We start from the raw sequence: 19,366 nt of genomic DNA on the forward strand, positions 1-19,366 counted from the left end.
GACTAGTTTTGTGGAGTGGAGGGGGGGGGGGGGGGGTCACTCTGTTGGTTAGGTGGGGGAGCAAGAGATAACATGCCCCATTTGGAGCTCTATACCTACAATGCATATTGACTTCCAAATAGAATACACCTGAACATACACCACGCTTTGAAGGGGCTACTAAACGGACTTTAATTTGAACGATTACCCGCGATATAATACTCCTGTTTTTTCTTTTACAAAAGCTCGAGTGTTTTCGACATTTTTTTTGGAAAAAGGGCTTTTATCGATTTCGGGCTTCCTGTGTCGTGATCAAGAAAGGGATCGATTTGATCATCTTCCGGCTCCGGTTCACCCCGCCAAAGGAAGCCATATCATAAAAAAGTTCCGAAAAAGTACAAAAACACTGTCAAAATGCCTGCAGAGGAGGCTACTAAAATACAGTAAGGCTAAACTGCAGAATACACGTCCACTTATTTGCATTTTCCTTGTATTTACTGCCTCGTTCTATAGAAATCGAGGTGTGAAGTCTCATTGTTAACTCTTTGTGGACGGGTATAATGCAGTTGCTTCTACAGTAATTGTTGAATTTGAACCTTTGCTTGACAAACAACCTCAGGTACTGGGGAGGGGGAGGAGGCTAATCCATCCATTTCGCAAGCGCTTTAGCATATTTTTATTCACATCCCCCCGCCCCCGATCATTTTTTGCTCTGGCGTCTACACCGCGGGCTCGGATACTGGCACATATATCACGGATTTGCTGTATTCGAAAGATAAATCATGCGTAATGACAAAGTAATAACCTGTATCTAGCCGTTTGTGTACTTCTAGCTATATTTGCAGATAGTCTTAGCATGATAAATGTTATATCAGTTTCCCGATTTTCATCCGTAGGCAGAGGCACGGAAAGTTCGTCTGGGAACTGCAACACTGTTGTTTGGCTCAGAAGACTTAATGGGACTATATGACTGCAATGGTATCTTAGACAATACTGAAGAGCTGAGGAAGCAGATGGATGAGCAAGGGTATTAGAGTGCATGACATAACGCAATCACAGTCATACAGCGCACCAGTGAAAGAGTCACAGAGTGAGGAAATGGCGGGAGGGGAGGGGTAGGGGGAGGGGGAGGGGGCAAGACGTAGACAAGACATATCCTTATGAAAAGTCATTTAAACCTACAATATATATTGACTTAAATCCAAATATATGTCTCTTCAAGCTGAACTACACTAACCTGAACCAAAGGGAGGCAAAAGAACCACTGGGGATGCAATAAACCCTCTGGCAGTGACCACCCTCATTGACAGTGCTTACTGAAAATTCACTCAAGGGGGCACTTGATTTTGAGCCTAGCTCTGTTGTACCTTCCGTACCAGTATAACTGGTGGAAATTCAATAAAATATAAAACAAATTATTTTTGTTGGAGTTTTATTTGAAATTTTTTCACGTGCTCTAATCCCTTAAGGATTTTGGGTAGATGCACTTGCACAGTTCTACACAAAGTAGGGTTTTGTATGTTGCCCTTGCCATCGCCTATGACGCAGAACACTTTATTAGCATCAATTGCATTTATCTACACTAGTAAATAATAGTACACTGCACTCAGTATGTTGATGCACTATTTGCAGTATGGTGTTAACCTTTGTTTTTTAGATATTTGTTCATTCGCCAGCTGCATAACAGAGATGATGTGCTCAGTGCAAGGGAGGCTGTGCTTCAGCACATTCAATCCAAGGTACCAGAAGCATTTGACCCAGACAAACCCCTACAAGATGGGGTTTTGAAATTGGACACAGAGGATAAGAAAAACAAATTCAAAGAAGTAACCAGCAGAATACAGGTATGTTGTACACCATGTGTACTGTATGTGAAAAATGGTGCTATTTACTATATATACTATTTTCTACTATTTCTAATAAATCATGGTGAAAGTCAATCATCCAAAATATATTTCTGATATATCAAACAATGCAGGGAAAGTTTTTTCAAAATTTTTCAAAATAATGAGAGTTTTAGATAAATTCAAGAAAAATGAAAACAACAGTATCAAACAAAATTGAACAAACAGACTTACATTCAAACTAGGTCAAGCGTGCCCCCCTATTAATGAGTTCAATTTTCAAAATGTTGTTTGATTATTTGCTGAGAAGTTTTCATTCTTAAAATGAGTTTTCAAATTTTCGAGTCAAAGCTTGATAATCTTGGTAAGACTTTGTCATCATCAAGAGAACCAGAGGCAAATAGTAAATTTTCAAATAATGAACTCAATGATTGGCACTAGGGGGACATGCTAGACCTGGTTTTACTGAAAATCTTTATATTTTTTTATTTATTTAATCAATTGTTTTTGTTATAAACTTCTTAGTTGTATTACTTTGCTATTACTTTAATTATAACTATATTCTTTAATCTACTCTGACATAATTCCTAATAAAATGTAACAAAACTCTAATTATTTCATCAAATTCTGCAAAGGGTGACAATGATCTAGTGTGCTGTGAAGCTGTCAAGAAAGTGCTGGAAGGTGATAGTGGTAAGGAAGTGATTATTTGTTGTTGTTGTTGTTTGTTTGTTTGCTTTTTTGAGATGGACAGTTTTTCTTATTGCAGTCAAACAATTCTTCAGGAAGTTTTTTGGACAAGATTCAAAGACTTTTACTTATAAGTGGTTAAGGTTGGTGCAGATTCAATTGTATTGGGCCTAACCTAATAGACACAAAACACTTAAACTAAAAGACAACAATTAAAAGACAAAAAAAACACCTCACAAATACTAGCCTCCTGCTCAGGCGTCTCGAGTGTTTTGGGGCTTTTATTAGGAAAAAGGGCTTTTATCGATTTCAGGCTTTCTGTGGTGTGATCAAGAAAGGGAACAATCATTTTTTTGTCCCCTCCCCTCTTTCCGCTTCCAGTTCCGGTTCAACTTGCCACAGGAAGCCCAAATCATGAAAATACTTAAAAAGTACAAAAAAACATTCAAGATACCTGCAGAGGAGGCTACTAAAATGCAGTAATTGTTGAGTTTGAACCTTTAGCATGACAAGCCTTAAACCCCGGACATGCTAACCAGATAAACAACCTCTGGCACCGTGGGGCAGAGGAGCTGGGCTTTAAAAAAGAAAAAAAATGAAACAAGTTTTTCCGTCTGTATTTCGCTCTATTCTCTGTATTCTCTCTAATTCCAAACATTAGGCATTTTTCGAGCCCCCTGTGCTTTCCACCACTTCTCTACTTTATAATTAGCTTTTTTAATTAATAATTAATCTATAACATTTGTTATCACTATCTTGTTTACAGGGCTGTAGAACCATGTGGATTCACAGGTGTCCATGTTGATAATGTGTACATGTCACGTGGCACTGACAAGCTTCTCACTGTCTGGACTCCCTTCAGTGATGTTACCATGGAAATGGGATCACTGGCCATGTGCGAAGGTTCACACAAACTGCCAAGGTACCCCTCTTGTGCTTTTCACATTAACATGGAAACGTGGTCACCACAAAAGTAATGTAAATGGGAGTCACAGGTGGCCTTGTGTGTTCGCATGTCAGCATATTGGGCCTCTCACCTCTGCTGAAATGGGTTTGATTCCTGGTTAAGTCATGTATCTTTCAGTTTCTCTGCAATGAATTTGATTTGTTGAATATATGTAATCTTACTAAAAGCGTGTGTTCCACAGTTACAGGATGGGCGATTCTCATTGTTTGCTATATAGATTCTATATAATTATTTAGTAGATTGATTTAGCAATAGTTTACCACTTGCATGGCCATCAAGTTCAAAGTCAGGATCAGTTAACCCATTGACTCCTGGCTATTTTTGAGCTGAATTTACAAAAAAAAACAACTGAAAACAGATACCCCCCCCTATTCTGAGTTTTATACAGCCGGTCAAAGTCAAACACAGCTGCACCTAGTCAGCGGTATCCAAGCTTTCCAACAGTGCTTTGCGGTCCCCACTTTTAATCCCTCGTCGTTGTACTGAAGCCAGCACAAGTTGATGGTTGCTTGTATTTTTCATCAAAAATACAGCTATGAGCATATTAGGAGAGTGTCTCAGGACATCATGAAGTCTTTTGGGGCATAATTGAGTGCTTTGCTTATGGATATTTGCAAGCAAAGGTGGATTCATGATGATTTTTTCTTGTTTGGCTTTGCCTGGATGAGAAAATAATTTTCTAATGAATCACCACAGCTCTCCTAAATGCTGACTTTTCTGAAACCAAATTGATTTCAAAATTGTTTACACTGCTATTCTGGGTCTGTATGACCTGGAATTGATTTGTTTGGCTTCGGGGTGAAAAGACTTATAAAAACCATCTGACTTTGGGGAGAGAAGTGTTGACTGGCCCTCCCCTCGTGAATTTTCCCCTGTATCTCCCAGAATGCTTTGCAGTACGTAAAGACATCTTCGTGGTTGTACAATCCTTCAAGGAGTGGACATTGTGTTTTGAGGCCATGGAAATGTACCTGGAGGATCAGAATAAAGGTATCTATTTGTGTCTTGAGCTGTGTTTGCTGATCTCTCTCCCTTGTGTGGTATTTTGGGCGTTTTATTGAGAGGGGTGATTCTGCTTTTCTCTCCTTGTTCGATTTGAGATTTGTCAAAGAACCTGTGCTATTATTTGGCTTTAGAGTAGATGCCAACACCTTGGTTGGATGCATATCTGCAAGACCATTTATCCCTTAGACTGATGCCTGAGTATCTTCATCTTGTTGTGTTTATTTTGCATTTATGAATTTTGGGTTGTGGGTACTTCCCAAAGCCGGTACAGGCCGGTTGAGGGGTCAATGTGTTAATAACATGGACCTTAAGCAACGACGACGGCAACTCGGACGCTGACGGCAGAAAACATCATCACTGACATTACCATCATCATCACTGGCATCAATATCACAGACATCACAATTATCATGACATCATTATCACTGACAACACCATCATCATCACTGACAATATCATCATCATCACTGACAACACCATCATCATCACTGACATTTCCATCATCATGACTCGATCGTCGGATGGTCGGATCAATCATCCGTAAACTTTTTCTTGTCTTTCTGTGCTTTAGCAACACAGCGATCCTTAGATCATATGTATACTTCCGGTGTTCAACTTCCGGCTAAAGCCTAGTACCATAAAAGGAGCGCTACGATCATTCCTTAGTATGACCGTAAAGTATATATAAGCTAGTTTCTTCAGAAAAGTCTTCCATGTGGATTAAGCGTGCGCATGCGCCTTCGTCACTGACGTCAATCGGTCTACTACGGTTCAGTCCAATTCAAGCGGTTAGTTTGCAAACAAAACAAGTAAAATGCTAGAGCAAAGCTTATAATTCTCTTTGTTTTAGTACTTGCCAATTCGCGTCTCTGGGTTTTCGCGTTGTTTGTTTGAATTTGTGCTCAAAGAGCGACTAGCCAAAACTGCGACTTTTAAGTCCGAGAAACACAAGGGAAAAGCCTCTGTTAGCAGGGTCTCTGTTTGCAGAGTAATAAAAAACGACTCTGTTAGAAGGACAAAATTATACTGTTCTTGTGTGTCATGACATCGAGAAGAAAAAAGGTATAAGGACATTTTTATGTACTCTCAGTATCCTGTATATCTTTTATGCACACAAGATAATAACTTGAAAAATAAATTTGCATTCACGAGTTGGCTCACAGAGCCTTGATCATTACCTTCATCATAGTTGCCATCTTTATCACTTGTTACTTGTTTATGTGACACTTCTTCTTTTTTCCAGCTTTGACCATTTCCAGGACACTTATGGTAGCTTAGATCTTGATAAGGAGGGTGTGGTTGGTTCTGGCTGGTTTTCCGAGGATGCAAATGAGATAACTCAGAGATTTGGAGGCAAATGGAAGACTGCAGATTTTAAAGCTGGAGATGTACTTATATTTACTCAAAGGTATCATTATTAATGCTTTAGTCCTTAAAATTGAAAAGAGAAATGGTCCTTTTTAAAGATAAAAAGTTCTGCTTTAATTCTAAATTGGGAGAGTCAATTGTTGGGTTGAGGGCTCCTCACAGAACAATTTTAGATGATACAAAGTTGCTTTGCCGCAACACCTTTATTCTTTTATTTAGAAACTTTGTGTTTTGATGTATGGAAAACTATCCGCAATAATCCTTGTTCATTCAACTACCACCAAATCCCAATAACCTGAACTCAGAAATAAGATAATTCGAAATCGGATAACTTGAAATCTGAGGATTCAAATTCAAACAACTTAAACTCATATTTCGTTTGTTTTTTCACTTCCCTAGACGGTTGATATGTGTAGCTATATAGTTCCCAAGGTGAGAAATTTTACCTATCTGGATAAACAGTGTTTCTTTGTGTGTCTTTTTACAGGACAGTCCACATGTCTAGTGTGAACGCAACTCAACGTGTGCGAATCAGCTGTGACACAAGGTAAGACAGTCACTCTGAGAATACTTAGATTTATTCCAAGAAGCACGTGATCTGCATATAACACCATATATGGGCGTCTTATCGTTATGCCTGTTTCTTATAGGCTCATCTATTCAGGTTACACTCGATACTGTGTCCTATTTCCGCCCTCTCGTTCTTTGTAGGTCTTATCTATTGACGTGATTTGCACGTGATACTATATGCTGTGACTTCTCTCTCCTTTTGTGTGGGTGTTATGGGGTAATTTATTCACGTAATTTCCAGGTGATACTATGGGCTGTGACCGCCCTTTCAACCTGTGTGGGTCTTATGGACTTATGGGGTGATTTATTCACGTGATTTGCACGTGATACCATGTGCTTTGGCCTGCCCTCTCCACTCGTCATGTGTGGGTCTTATGGACTTATCTATTCACGTGATTTGCACCTGTTTCCATGTGCTATGACCCCATCCTCTCCTTCATGTGTGGGTTTTATTGACTTTTCTATTCACGTGATTTGCACTTGATGCCATGTGCTATGTTTACGGCCCGCCCTCTCGGTCTACCTGCATCACTATATTTATCTACTCACGTGATTTGTACAGATGGCTCGCCGAAAGTGACGTCGCAGACCCTCGCTACATGGCGCCAATCGCACCCCGTAAGCCCAAATATGGCTCATTCGGGCTTGGAGTCCAAGTTGCCCCAGATGCTGTGACAATGGAGAAGAAGAAGAGAGAATGGGGGTTTCTGTGACTTTCACGTGATTTGCACGTGATACCATCATTTGCTATGACCATACTCCGAACGGTTAGACAACTTAGATGGTTTAGAATTCTATAAGAAGATTTTCAATAAGGACGTTAGCTTTGTATAATTACAGCGGTGTCGGTTAGAGAGATGGAGTTTTTTTTTGGAAGCTAATGACCGCTGATACAACTTGGTCGAGTCGAAGGCATAGAAACCGCCTCAGACATCCAGCATACGACTCATATCTGACCAACCGGACAGCTTAGATCAAAACTTGTTTTTTTGTGAAGGGAGGAAAACCCTCATAGCAAAGACGACAACCGGCTCTGACTCATCTCACGTAGGGATCCGGAATCAAACCCAGAACCCAGTGGTGTGAGGCACCGGCACTACAGAGCGACTGGGAAACCTGTGGTGTGAGGCACAGGCACTACAGAGCGACTGGGAAACCTGTGGTGTGAGGCACAGGCACTACAGAGCGACTGGGAAACCTGTGGTGTGAGGCACCGGCGCTACAGAGCGACCGGGAAACCTGTGGTGTGAGGCACCGGCGCTACAGAGCGACCGGGAAACCTGTGGTGAGAGGCACAGGCACTACGGAGCGACCGGGAAACCTGTGGTGAGAGGCACAGGCACTACAGAGCGACCGGGAAACCTGTGGTGAGAGGCACAGGCACTACAGAGCGACCGGGAAACCTGTGGTGAGAGGCACCGGCGCTACAGAGCGACGCTCTGCCAACTGTGCCACCTAGGCTCCCCTTGACAGTTGAACGAAGGCATTGAGATGAGAAGGGGGACATTGGGACGTGGTATCGGCACCGGACAGGGCGTGTTATGCATGATTTTTGCGATTGAAATAAAATACAAAAGCTTAAACATTCTCCGACGTATTTTCAAGAACCAAAGACAGTGTATTCATATGTAAACTGATTTATCAAGAAAATGCTGGCCCTGTACACCTCAAAATCGAACGATTTGTGTTATGTTACGCCGTTATGGGCACCTGAAAAATGTTTCCAGCTCCTATCTCAGGCCCGTAGTCATGGGAGGGGGGTCATTAACCAATTTAGCGTGGAGATATTTTCTCATCTCTCAATTCATCCCCAAACTATACAAATATCGTCACTATGTAAACGACTATGCCCCAGCGGACAAGTAGGAATTTCACGGACCACGTGACCAAGTTCCACCACATTGAAGGAGCGTGAAAACGCTCCCTGAGCAACCAAAACTCTGTTTATGTCAGTAAGTCGTCCTTAAAAAACAATACTTCGCAATTCTCTCGCGTTTTTAACGTTGTACTTTTCTGATCATGCGTTCTATTTTAGGCATTGAAAGGGTTGGTGTGGTTTGATTTTCACACCAATTCATACGGTAAGCTCATAACTACAATCTAAATATTTATTTTGTTTTTATTACCCTCTTACTAACCGAGAGTGAGGTCATGCCGAGAAATATCCGGGAAACTTCAAGGCATACCGTCTTGGGTCAGCGGTAGCTTAGCTAACTGATATTGTTGGACTTGAAATAGGGGGGTCTGTTTTCAGTCTGTTTTGTTTACAATTTTGCTCAAAAGTTCCCAGGAATGAAAGGGTTAAAGTTTTTAATAGACCAAGCGAAGGGAAAGCACTAAAAATAAAATAATATTTTTGACTTGACATTTTTTTAAAACCTAGGTCACTGTGATCACTATTATGTCAATGGACCTATGCGAATCAGTCTGAAGTTTCGTGTTCACTTACATCCTTGCCTCTTGATAAATTCACCATTCCATTTCAGAGTTGAAAGAACTATTAACTGTTTATTTAGCTCATATTTAACCGTACGGGCAGATAACACGAGCATTTCGCAGGTGATTTTAATAGGACGGGGGTTGAATACAAAACTTCGGCATTTTTTGAATTAAAGTCACATAGTTGGTAGTTGGCAGTAAGTACTCCTTTCTGATCATTTAGTTTGCCCCTCTTTATCGCATAAATATCTCATGGACTCTAGCAATTGATGCAATTTATGGTTAATCTTTGGCTAGTAGTGTTTGCTATTAGCGTGAAAGCTGTGATTTTCTTTTTTACATAAGATAGCGATATTTGAGTAGTTGACTTGATAATTTGATAGTTGATAATTTCCTCCTTGAGATGAATTTGACACATCTTTCCCATTCATATTTAAACTTTTTTTAGGTATCTGGTCAAAAGAGCGCGACATTCTAGAACATTTTGGGGGCTGTTCTAACAAAGGTAATTGTCTTTATGGGTTGTGTAGTTCCAAAAAATATCCATTCCCCCCCATCCCCCCTCCTATTGAGGGGTCTGAGGTATGACCCCCCACCCCTCTGGAATTTCCAACCCCCTAAAAAAAATAAATACAGTAACTGTTAAGGAAAAAGGGCAGGTTAAATTATATAAAAATAACAGATATTCTTGTAGAATACTAAAGTTATAACAAACCTTCACGTCAATGATTGAATAATTTAATGACTGGACGAAATTAACGAAGAAATGTCCTGTCGAATTGATAGAGCAAAGGAACTAAAACACAAAATCACGAACTTCAAACCAAAATTTCCGTCTGTCGTCGCTTTTACACTGCGCGATGACAAAAAGCGAAAAGCGGAATTCGATTTAGTATTTGCCGAATGTGTTTATTTATACGAGCAAATGAAATTCAAATGTATATTTGTCAAATAAAACTCGCGTAGACGCCGTGTCCGCAGAAATGCCGTATTCACGCGGCACCGTGTCCGCAGAGCTACCAAACCCCTCTTTTCTTTAGTCCCTCTCTATAAAGTCCCTATTTTCTTAAGCCCCTTCCTTTCTACCAAGCCCCTATTTCCATAAGCCCCTGCCTTACTAACAAGCTCCTCTTTTCATCCCCCTTGCTATAGTTCTATAACGTAATGGAACTCACACAACGATGTAAGCGCTGAGTAAGTTGCTTTTTGTTGCTGTTATTTTGCCGCTAAAAGCCTGAGCGCGCGCTAGTTTGCCGCCAAAACAGTCACGTGGTCTCTTAGCGCAAGGCCTCTATTTGAGAATCGTAATCAATCAAGCTCGCTAATTTATGTGGTTCGTAGTTAGAGTAAAGGGTTGAAATGTTCTCAAGGAGAAATGAAAATAGTTCGAGTTGATAGGAACGTCGAGCAGTTAGGGTCATACTGTACCTAAAAAATTGGAGGTATCAGTTTACCTAATTATTATGCAAAATGGCGGCCATAGCCTCAGCGAGAGAACCACTCAGAAAACGTTCTTCTGTCGGCGGAATAATACTCCTACCCATGATTTGTTGCGTTTAATGTATGCTAGAGAAACCCGGACGCTGTATGGAGAATCAGTGCGATCATGGGCGAGAAAATATTTATTTCAAGATTTACGGCCAAGGTCACTCAAAATTTCTCTCCAATATGTGCCCGATCGATCTGAGAATCGTTGGAATTTTCGTTAGGTCCGGACGGTGTCAGCATAAAAGGGAATACAAAGCGAACACCTCGTGGGTACCCCATGGGTACCCCGCCATTTAGTTGTTTACGTTTTCGCAAGTGACATGCCGTATCATGGAATCTCACGTTCAGTACCTGAGAGCGTGTTTGAGGTAACTCGCATACATCAAAGTCGCAGAAGAAAGGTGGCCGACTAAAACAAGCAAGAAGCAGAGTTGTGGTCAACCATTTTTGTCTTGTCTTCACTTTTTGGTTGGGGTGCTTTGCTAGAGTTGCGAAGATAATCGTTGAAACTGAAAGGGACTGGCCTAGTGAAGTGAGCACTTGCGTATGAGCTTATTTATCTGGGATATTTTTTTTCAAGGGGTATGCACTTGGGATACACAACGAGTGGGATATTCAATATTCTGCAGTATGAAGTATGCCATAATAAATCATTGTATAACTATTTTATACCATGCTAGATGGCAACTTATTATACGTAAATCCAGTGCACGATGCAAAGTTTGAGTGGATACTGTCAAATAAACAGCAATTTCTGCATTCTGATTTGCCGTATTTTCTTTGGCTTGGTATAAAGATACATGCCTACATTTAAAGACTTCTGCATGGAAAGGAATCAGAAGTTTAGTGCTTATACATTTGTTATCTTTTCTTTTATAATGGTGGAATGTTCATGTAAACTAAGTCAGGCATTGGACAAAGTTTCTGTTCAAAAGAAGAAAGTACATGTGGGTGTAATTGTTATTTTCGAAACATTGTCGGGCTAAAATGGGATGCCTGATTTGATATCAAAAATATAATTTTTAATGTTTGAAAATGATTCTGTCTGTTGTCCTATATTTTCTGTAGGGCTTTCATGTCTATACCTCATTCCAATGAACACACCCATACAGAGACAGATCCAGGGGTGGCAATGGGGGTGATTTTCTTCTGAAGACATTTCTCATATAACCGTCACGAAATTTTCCTCATATGTCATGCTTATAATTTTCACCCTCTGCTCATTGCTTTCCTTGTTGGTTTTCTGGCCAATGATGGTGGCTAGTTTTAATTTCTGGTGCACACTAGCAAAGCACAGCATCACATAATTCCCCCGCTAGAATACGAAAAGTGACTAAGGAACACAAAATACTAGAAACAATGCAATCTTAGTATATAACATTCAAAATCATGACATATTTCATTCAAAACCATGATCATTTCTGCTGCTTTACCACACTTAGAGGCCAAAATAATGCAGTATTGTTGCTAGTTTGCACTAGACTTGTAAAATTTAACAAGATTTTATGAATTTTAGTTAGTTGACATGGTGGCAAATGACATTTCACCAGGAGGGGAAGTTATACACAAGGAGGGCTTGAACAACAATTTAGTAAAGTACAGAAAACTATTATTCATTGCTTAGCACCTTAAAAGCCCCTTTTATGCTAGAGTACTGGGATTGTGTCCAAAAAATAAAACCCTCCTAATTATAAATACTGTCACACTTTAAAATCTATAGTAAAAGCTCTGATAATAAAGAATTAAATTATGAAATAAACTACATTTTGGGGGGATATAAACTAGTGAAGCAAAAAAATATTTTAGTGTCCAGTGGAGTACAATGACTGTGGTCACACAAGTAAACTTGCACCCAGAATACTAGGTTGTTCAAGTTTGTGGGAGCATCTACACATTTAAGCCCCCCCCCCCCCCCCCCCTCTCTCTCTTTCGCTTATTTTTTATAAGTACTTCATGTTTGATACATTCACTGTAGGTCTGTTGCATTTTGATCAAACGTGAAACTATTGAGAAAATTAAAATCCCCGGCTTTATAGTAGACCCCTGGTATGAAGTTGTTGCCTTGAAGAACAGTCTAAATAACTAAAATACCTCGTGGTTTAGATAGAAACACAAAGGGCATAGTTAGAAGTTCTCTATTTAATTTTGTATCAAGTGAAACTTTGACAATAGTGTTTTAGTTACTGTACATAGCTTATTACAACGCATTCGCATGGGATTCGCATCAAGTCGACAGTGCTTCCCGGTTCTGTGTTCATCGTTTAGCGAACTATAAGTGCGTTGTTTTTCGATATTGAATGTGGCATATCATTTTCAGGGTGTCAAACAGCTTCAAAGAAACGGTTAGGCTGTATATTCGTACTCCCCTTCGCGCCGCCATTTTGGGTAATCTGCTGTGATTGGATAATTTCTTTATTTACAAAATGCCTCCGATTTTAGTTATGACCCTAACTGTCGAGTTAACCTGGTTACTGAACTCAAGGAAAACCAAACTCAGTTCGAGTTTGTGGGCTTCGAGTTATCCGGGTTACTGAACTCAAGGAAAACCAAACTCAGTTCGAGTTTGTGGATTTCGAGTTATCCGGGTTACTGAACTCAAGGAAAACCAGCTTCAGTTCGAGTTATTGTGGACTTCGAGTTATCCAGGTTACTGGACGAGTTAACCAAACTCAGTTCGAGTTATTGTGGACAAAAGCCAAGGTAATCCATACTTATTTGAGTTGAATTTGACTAGTTATTAATTAAAATTCGAGTTAGCGGATTTACTGATTATTTTGTACCGCAAAATGAAATATTTTAGAATAAGGGTCCCCAAATGGTCTTTGGCGAGCACCCCGTTTCTTATGCGAGACCGAGCATTTTTAGGCGGAAAAATTGCGCGAGCGTGCGAGCATTAGCCGAAAAATTTCGCGACCTTTCGTCCAGCGGTAAGGCCGTATTACGTTTTTGGTCGCTATTTCTTCCGGTTTTTATTTTTCCTTTTTTTTTTCATTTACTTATCAACTCAAAATTAGGCTTTTTCGCGTGAAGAAAAATGATTCATTCTTAGTGAAGTTAAAGGGTTTCCCGAACACAGCTTTCGATTTATGGTATGATCGAATGATATCTTTTGCCATTTCCTGTCATCGAAGAGCGCAAAAGTAAAAATAAAGTCACACGATTCTAGAGGTTTTTACAGAAAATAATCGAAATAGAAAATAAAAAAGGGACAAATTTTGGACAAGGGGGCGACCAGAAAATACAATGTTTTTTTTTTATATGGAACGAATTACAAGCACCAAACTCCGTTAAAAATGCTTAAAATTCCAGTTCGCGACAAAAATATTTATTATGATATATGGCCTGGTATAGGCAATTTTCTGTGGCGTTATGAATTACCCACCACATTTTGGTTAACCTTGGTTTCATATTGGGTGAATAGGATTTATCCTGGTAAATTGTGCTTGCTATCCTTTCGTAAAAACTGTAGCTTTAAGCTTTAGAGGTAACATAAACTAAATGTTTTCTGTGGAAGTTCTCCTCAAAAACAGATGTGCTTTATATAATGTACTTTTCATGGAGTCAAGAAGTCTATTCTGTTTTCCTTTTATCATTAAAGCAGCAAACGTTCAGAAGCTCTTTAAGAGTTTTTTAAAAAGAAAAAATGTTCATAAGCAAAATGGTAGTTTTTTATGGAATTAATTAGTCGGCCTCTTTTGTATGGCAACTTTAAAGGGGAAGCGTCCATATGTGATCTACCGGCTCTGTTCCGGCTGAAAATGTAAAATGGGCTCTTTTTCCTTTTATCTTTCACAAGACAAATAAGAATAGCGATACGTGTGGGAGATGTAATATGTATAAAAAGATGTATAAAAATCCTACAAAGTACTATATGAATTTTATATAAATTTTATAAAAACGCTATCGTTTCTTGTTAACACTTTTTTCCCTATTTTCAATCGTTCTTAATACTTATCCTGAAGAGATTTACGAAACCATCGCATATGCTCTTGCAATTTCTTCTTCGAGTGTCCCTTTTTCTCTCGGGATTTAACCCGCGTGTGTCCTTCTTCCCCGCGGGATAGGTTATCACGTGTGTCCCGCTTTCCCTCTTGATTTAACATGTTCTCCCGCGTGTGTTCTTCTTCCCCGCGGGATAGGTTATCACGTGTGTCCCGCTTTCCCTCTTGATTTAACATGTTATCCCGCGTGTGTTCTTCCCCGCGGGATAAGTTATCACGTGTGTCCCACTCTCCCTCTTGATTTAACATGTTATCCCGCGCGTGTTCTTCTTTCCCGTGTAATAAGTTATCACGTGTGTCCCGCTTTCCCTCTTGATTTAACATGTTATCCCGCGCGTGTTCTTCTTTCCCGTGGGATAAGTTATCACGTGTGTCCCGCTTTCCCTCTTGATCTAACATGTTACCCCGCGTGTGTACTTCTTTCCCGCGGGATAGGTTATCACGTGTGTCCCGCTTTCCCTCTTGATTTAACATGTTATCCCGCGTGTGTTCTTCCCCGCGGGATAGGTTATCACGTGTGTCCCGCTTTCCCTCTTGATTTAACATGTTATCCCGCGTGTGTCCTTCTTTCCCGCGGGATAAGTTATCACGTGTGTCCCGCTTTCCCTCTTGATTTAACATGTTATCCCGCGTGTGTTCTTCTTTCTCGTGGGATAAGTTATCACGTGTATCCCGCTTTCCCTCTTGATCTAACATGTTATCCCGCGTGTGTCCTTTTTTCCCGTGGGATAAGTTATCACGTGTATCCCGCTTTCCCTCTTGATTTAACATGTTATCCCGCGTGTGTCCTTCTTTCCCGTGGGATAAGTTATCACGTGTGTCCCGCTTTCCCTCTTGATTTAACATGTTATCCCGCATGTGTCCTTCTTTCCCGTGGGATAAGTTTTCCATTGTGTATCCGAGTGTGAAAGAGCGGGTGACCCACTATTCCACATTGATTGCGTTAACCCATGTGCGTATTCCTTCCTGCGGGATTGAACAGGCTATCCGGTGTCTTATGTCGTTTCCGCCGGAAATGGTTATCCCTTAGTTGGCCAATTTTCCAATGGTCAAATTATTTTTTGTTTTTCTTTTTACCGCAAATACCTACCTATATCTCGTTGGCATGGTCTTGATTTTGTTTGTTTTTTATGATTTTTTTCTATTGTGCAAACTATCCCGGTAATAAAAAAGGTCCAACAGCTTCTCAACATATAGTTTCACCTGAGTGCTTCGACTTCTTACGAACAAGAAATTAACCTCCTGCAGCATGTTTTCAAACCGCCACAATCCACTCCACATAAAAGGCAACCCTTTGGCTCCTTGTTGGCGGGAAATCTCGCGATTTGCAACCGGTGATGGCTTCCCGCTGTTTCCTCCACGCTTGTCTTGTTAAGTCAATTAGCAAATCTACTTCCTATTTTGCAATTTAGAGATTTTACGGTCGCTCATTTTGTATTTTTTTACATATCTCTTTTGAGCTAGAACCTCAAAATAGGCCTGATCAATTTTTTTCAGATTCGATGATCAAAATCGAATTCAACTTTGTTTCTAGTCTAACATATTTGAAGTGCTATCCGTTCCAATCCTTTGTATATTTGACCAATCTTTCTATATAGAAATTAAATTTTGTCTCATAAACACTTTTTCCCTAAAATTCGTCATAAATAATTTTGAATTTTGATTCTCAAAAAGCTTAAAAATTTTTCCTTCAAATTATATTGATATTTACCGATGTATTCTCTGGCGTAGCTTATTTTATTTGAATTAGATTTTTATTCACTCTAGAGTATTCAGCGCTCCATTACACGCCTCCATTCGCGGCCCCACACGACGAGCGAAATTAAGTGGCAATAAAAGTAGCACGATTTTTTTTTTATTTCCTTTAATTATTTAGGTAACTGGTGTCTTGGAAATATAGGCGTTCCGGTTTGTCTTTTATTTCAGTTTTATTATGTAATAAGATGCATAGACCCACTAACTGTCTGCAGGAGATGGCTATCTCACGACTGGGCATGTTGGTAGGATTTCTGCTAGATTTTACTCGCCTGAGTATCAGACGAAATTATTTTTCTAATATTGGAGAGGAAACATAAAATTACCAATCACAAAGGAGAATGAGAATCTCGCTCTTGTCAGTCTTTAAATAGGACTAAGTTAAACGCATAGGATTCTGGATATATAAGCTTGACCACCGACCAGAAATACTTTATTTTGTGTTCCTCGTTACCGTTTTGTTTATCAAGGATCGGCAAAAATGTCTGTCATTATGTTTTAGAATGGCTGCATTTGTCATGAAGTCAAAACAACCTTTGGAGATAGAAAAAGGGTTTTTGTTAGGTCTAGAATTATTTACTTTTTTTTTCTTTTTTACAATTTTTCGAGTTTGAATTGTGTAGTTCCAGAAAATTTCCATATCCCCCCCCCCATGGAGAGGATTGGAAATTCCGGGGGAGTGAAGATTATCTCACACAAGTTAAAAATGCAGTTAATCACAGAATTGCGCTAACAAAGCCTAGACTAGGCAACCACAAACTAGCTATCGAAACAGGACGCCACACAAAACCGTACACTCCCCCTGAACAAAGAATGACCTGCCCAATATGCCTGTTCACTTCATGATAAAATGCCCGGCATATAGTGAATTGAGGGAACAAATGTATAGGTTTTTTCAATCCGCAACAAATAAGAATCTAAAAGCGATGACTCCTGCCATAGCATTTTTGAAGGTGATTACTCTGAATTAGTTTGAGAGTGCAACCAAAAAAAGAAATAGCTCAATTTGTTTGGGAAGCAACAACAATAAGGGAAAGTGCTTTGTAATGAGAACTATAAAATTACATCGCTACAAAGTACGATGATAGAGAATTTATTGTAAATAGAAATATAATTGAAAACCAATTGTAAATTTTGTTTTTCAATTTGAATGTATTTGGAGCAACGCCCGTGAATCCATGATGAAAAGGTTCCAAATAAAATAATTGAATTGAATTGTTTGAGGGTCAAACGCCCAGGAATTTCCAGAGGGAAGGGAGAGAAGGGATAAGGGGGGAGGGGGGTAAATGCCCTTTTTCCTTAACAGTTACTGTATTTATTTTTTTTCCAGGGGGTTGGAAATTCCAGAGGGGTTAGGGGGTCATACCTCCGACCCCCTCCATGAAATTGGTTTATCGAGATTACTTGGACGAACCGTTATTCTGTCAGAAAAAGGTTTTTTGGTTAGGTCTAGAATATCTTTTTGTTTTCTTCTTTTTTGGCGTGCTACTTCACATATTTTTACACGCAAATCCACCACCATTTAATACTCAACGTGGTGATTTATGCAAGTGCGCCGGTGTTTATAGAACCCAATATTGAGTCAACCTTTCCGTAAAATTTGTTATATCGCTGTTTATTGCTTTGATCCACTAATGAATTTAACGTTGGGACGCGTGTCTTTGTCTTTAGTTGAAAGTGCCGTTTACCCAGCAGGAAAGGCTGTATTTACACAACGTATTTCACAATAGGGACTTCTGTAATGGTCAGAACAAATAGACAAAGAGTTGAGAAAATAAGAGAAAGCTAGAGCTCCCCTTAAGACAATATCCTAAATAATGCACTACTATTAAACAAATCATTTAAGATCCGCTTTTTTCTGAGCGAAATGTAATCACGAGCCAACTGAAGTCACACTATTTTGTTACACGCTCTTTAATTTATCGAGCTAAGTCATTTATCACAAACTACTGGCAAGCATGTGAAAATTAAGTCACAAGTAATGAGCGTACTTTGTAGTTTTTTATGCACCTATTGACTGGCCGTGGTTGGTAAGTCACGCAAATATAATTTTTCAATTTTTTATGAGATATCCAGATCGTTTTGTCAAGATTAGTCAAAAATGAAGAAACAAATATATATAAGTAGAAGTATTTTTATAGAACTAAGCAGATTTGACTGACCTCTATTGTGTGCTTAGAACATTTCAAGCGTCCAAGGTTAAAATTTGACACTAAATTTATCTTATCACCTTTTTTTACGTTATCGTGAAAATATGCGCTTACATACCTAAAATAGACAGGAGTTTAAAAAGTAATTTTAGGAATATCATGAGTCAAATCGGCCTCATCAATTTTGATAATGTGTGAATAAAACTTTGTTAAAGGCCAAAGTTTATTTTTTGGTATCACCAGTGTTGTCTGTAGCTTTCTAAGTTGTATACACTACACGTTGTATACACTACACGTGTTCTTTGTCAGCGCCTTTGTTTTATTTCTGCTTTATTACTGTAACAAGTCAGTTTTGTTCTTAATTTGGAAGGCTCCTTTTAATGGAATCATTCTAAGGTTTAACACATTTCCAGTTTGAAAAATAACTTGCTCAAAAGAACAAAGTAAATTCCATTTGTTCTTATAATGGTCCTTTATCTAAAAAGGTTGAAGGATGAAGCATTTGCCCCGCTTCCGCTTTTCACTCCGGAGTCAACCTGATTACTGTAGCACAGGATGTATACTTTAATTCCATTCTTACTCTCCATCGCTTTTTATTCGTTTAATTAGAAAATACTCTCTAACAATTTTTCACATCTATTCTAAATAGTTCATATGTTAGTATAGACTATGTTTCCTCGGATAAATTAGGGCCGGATTGCCGTCGCAAATTCGACCTTTATTGTGGTAGGGGCTATATTCCCGGTGCTTTCTTCACCTGCTGAACAAGATGCCGTACTCTACTTTGTTTTGAATCCCCCAAAAGTAATTATGTGTAATATTTAATTTATAAGGTCGGCGCAGCGTCCGCAATACAGTTTGTTATCGTTGTCTTTCATTTTAATTGGAACGCGGCATGTGAGTCTATTTTTGCGGAATTAAACGTTTTGCCGTCGCCCGGCCTTCTCATCTCAACAATTTCGCTGTCTTCAGAGAACCCCGTCACTGCTCTATATGGAAAGCCCTTTGAGTGTCACGTGATTGGCAGCTGTTTCATCAGTCGGTTGTTTGGTGAGAGTGTGCACCTGCCCCTATTCAAAATAAATACTTCATCTATAACCTTCTGAAAGA

General features: G+C 39.4%; 1 protein-coding gene across 1 annotated transcript; it reads left to right on the forward strand.

Moving 5' to 3' along the window:
• The first annotated feature begins 693 nt into the window (after positions 1-693).
• On the forward strand, positions 694-7,360 carry LOC5516105 (1-deoxypentalenic acid 11-beta-hydroxylase). The gene is made up of 9 exons (XM_048727057.1): positions 694-776; positions 876-1,006; positions 1,637-1,823; positions 2,459-2,516; positions 2,593-2,656; positions 3,280-3,435; positions 5,729-5,893; positions 6,341-6,400; positions 6,986-7,360. The coding sequence occupies exons 1-9, from the start codon at positions 762-764 to the stop codon at positions 7,134-7,136; spliced, it is 987 nt and encodes a 328-aa protein (XP_048583014.1). The 5' UTR covers positions 694-761; the 3' UTR covers positions 7,137-7,360.
• The last annotated feature ends 12,006 nt before the right edge of the window (positions 7,361-19,366 follow it).

The sequence above is a fragment of the Nematostella vectensis genome, chromosome 4 (genome assembly GCF_932526225.1).
Source record: "Nematostella vectensis chromosome 4, jaNemVect1.1, whole genome shotgun sequence".
NCBI classification, from domain to species: Eukaryota; Metazoa; Cnidaria; class Anthozoa; order Actiniaria; family Edwardsiidae; genus Nematostella; species Nematostella vectensis.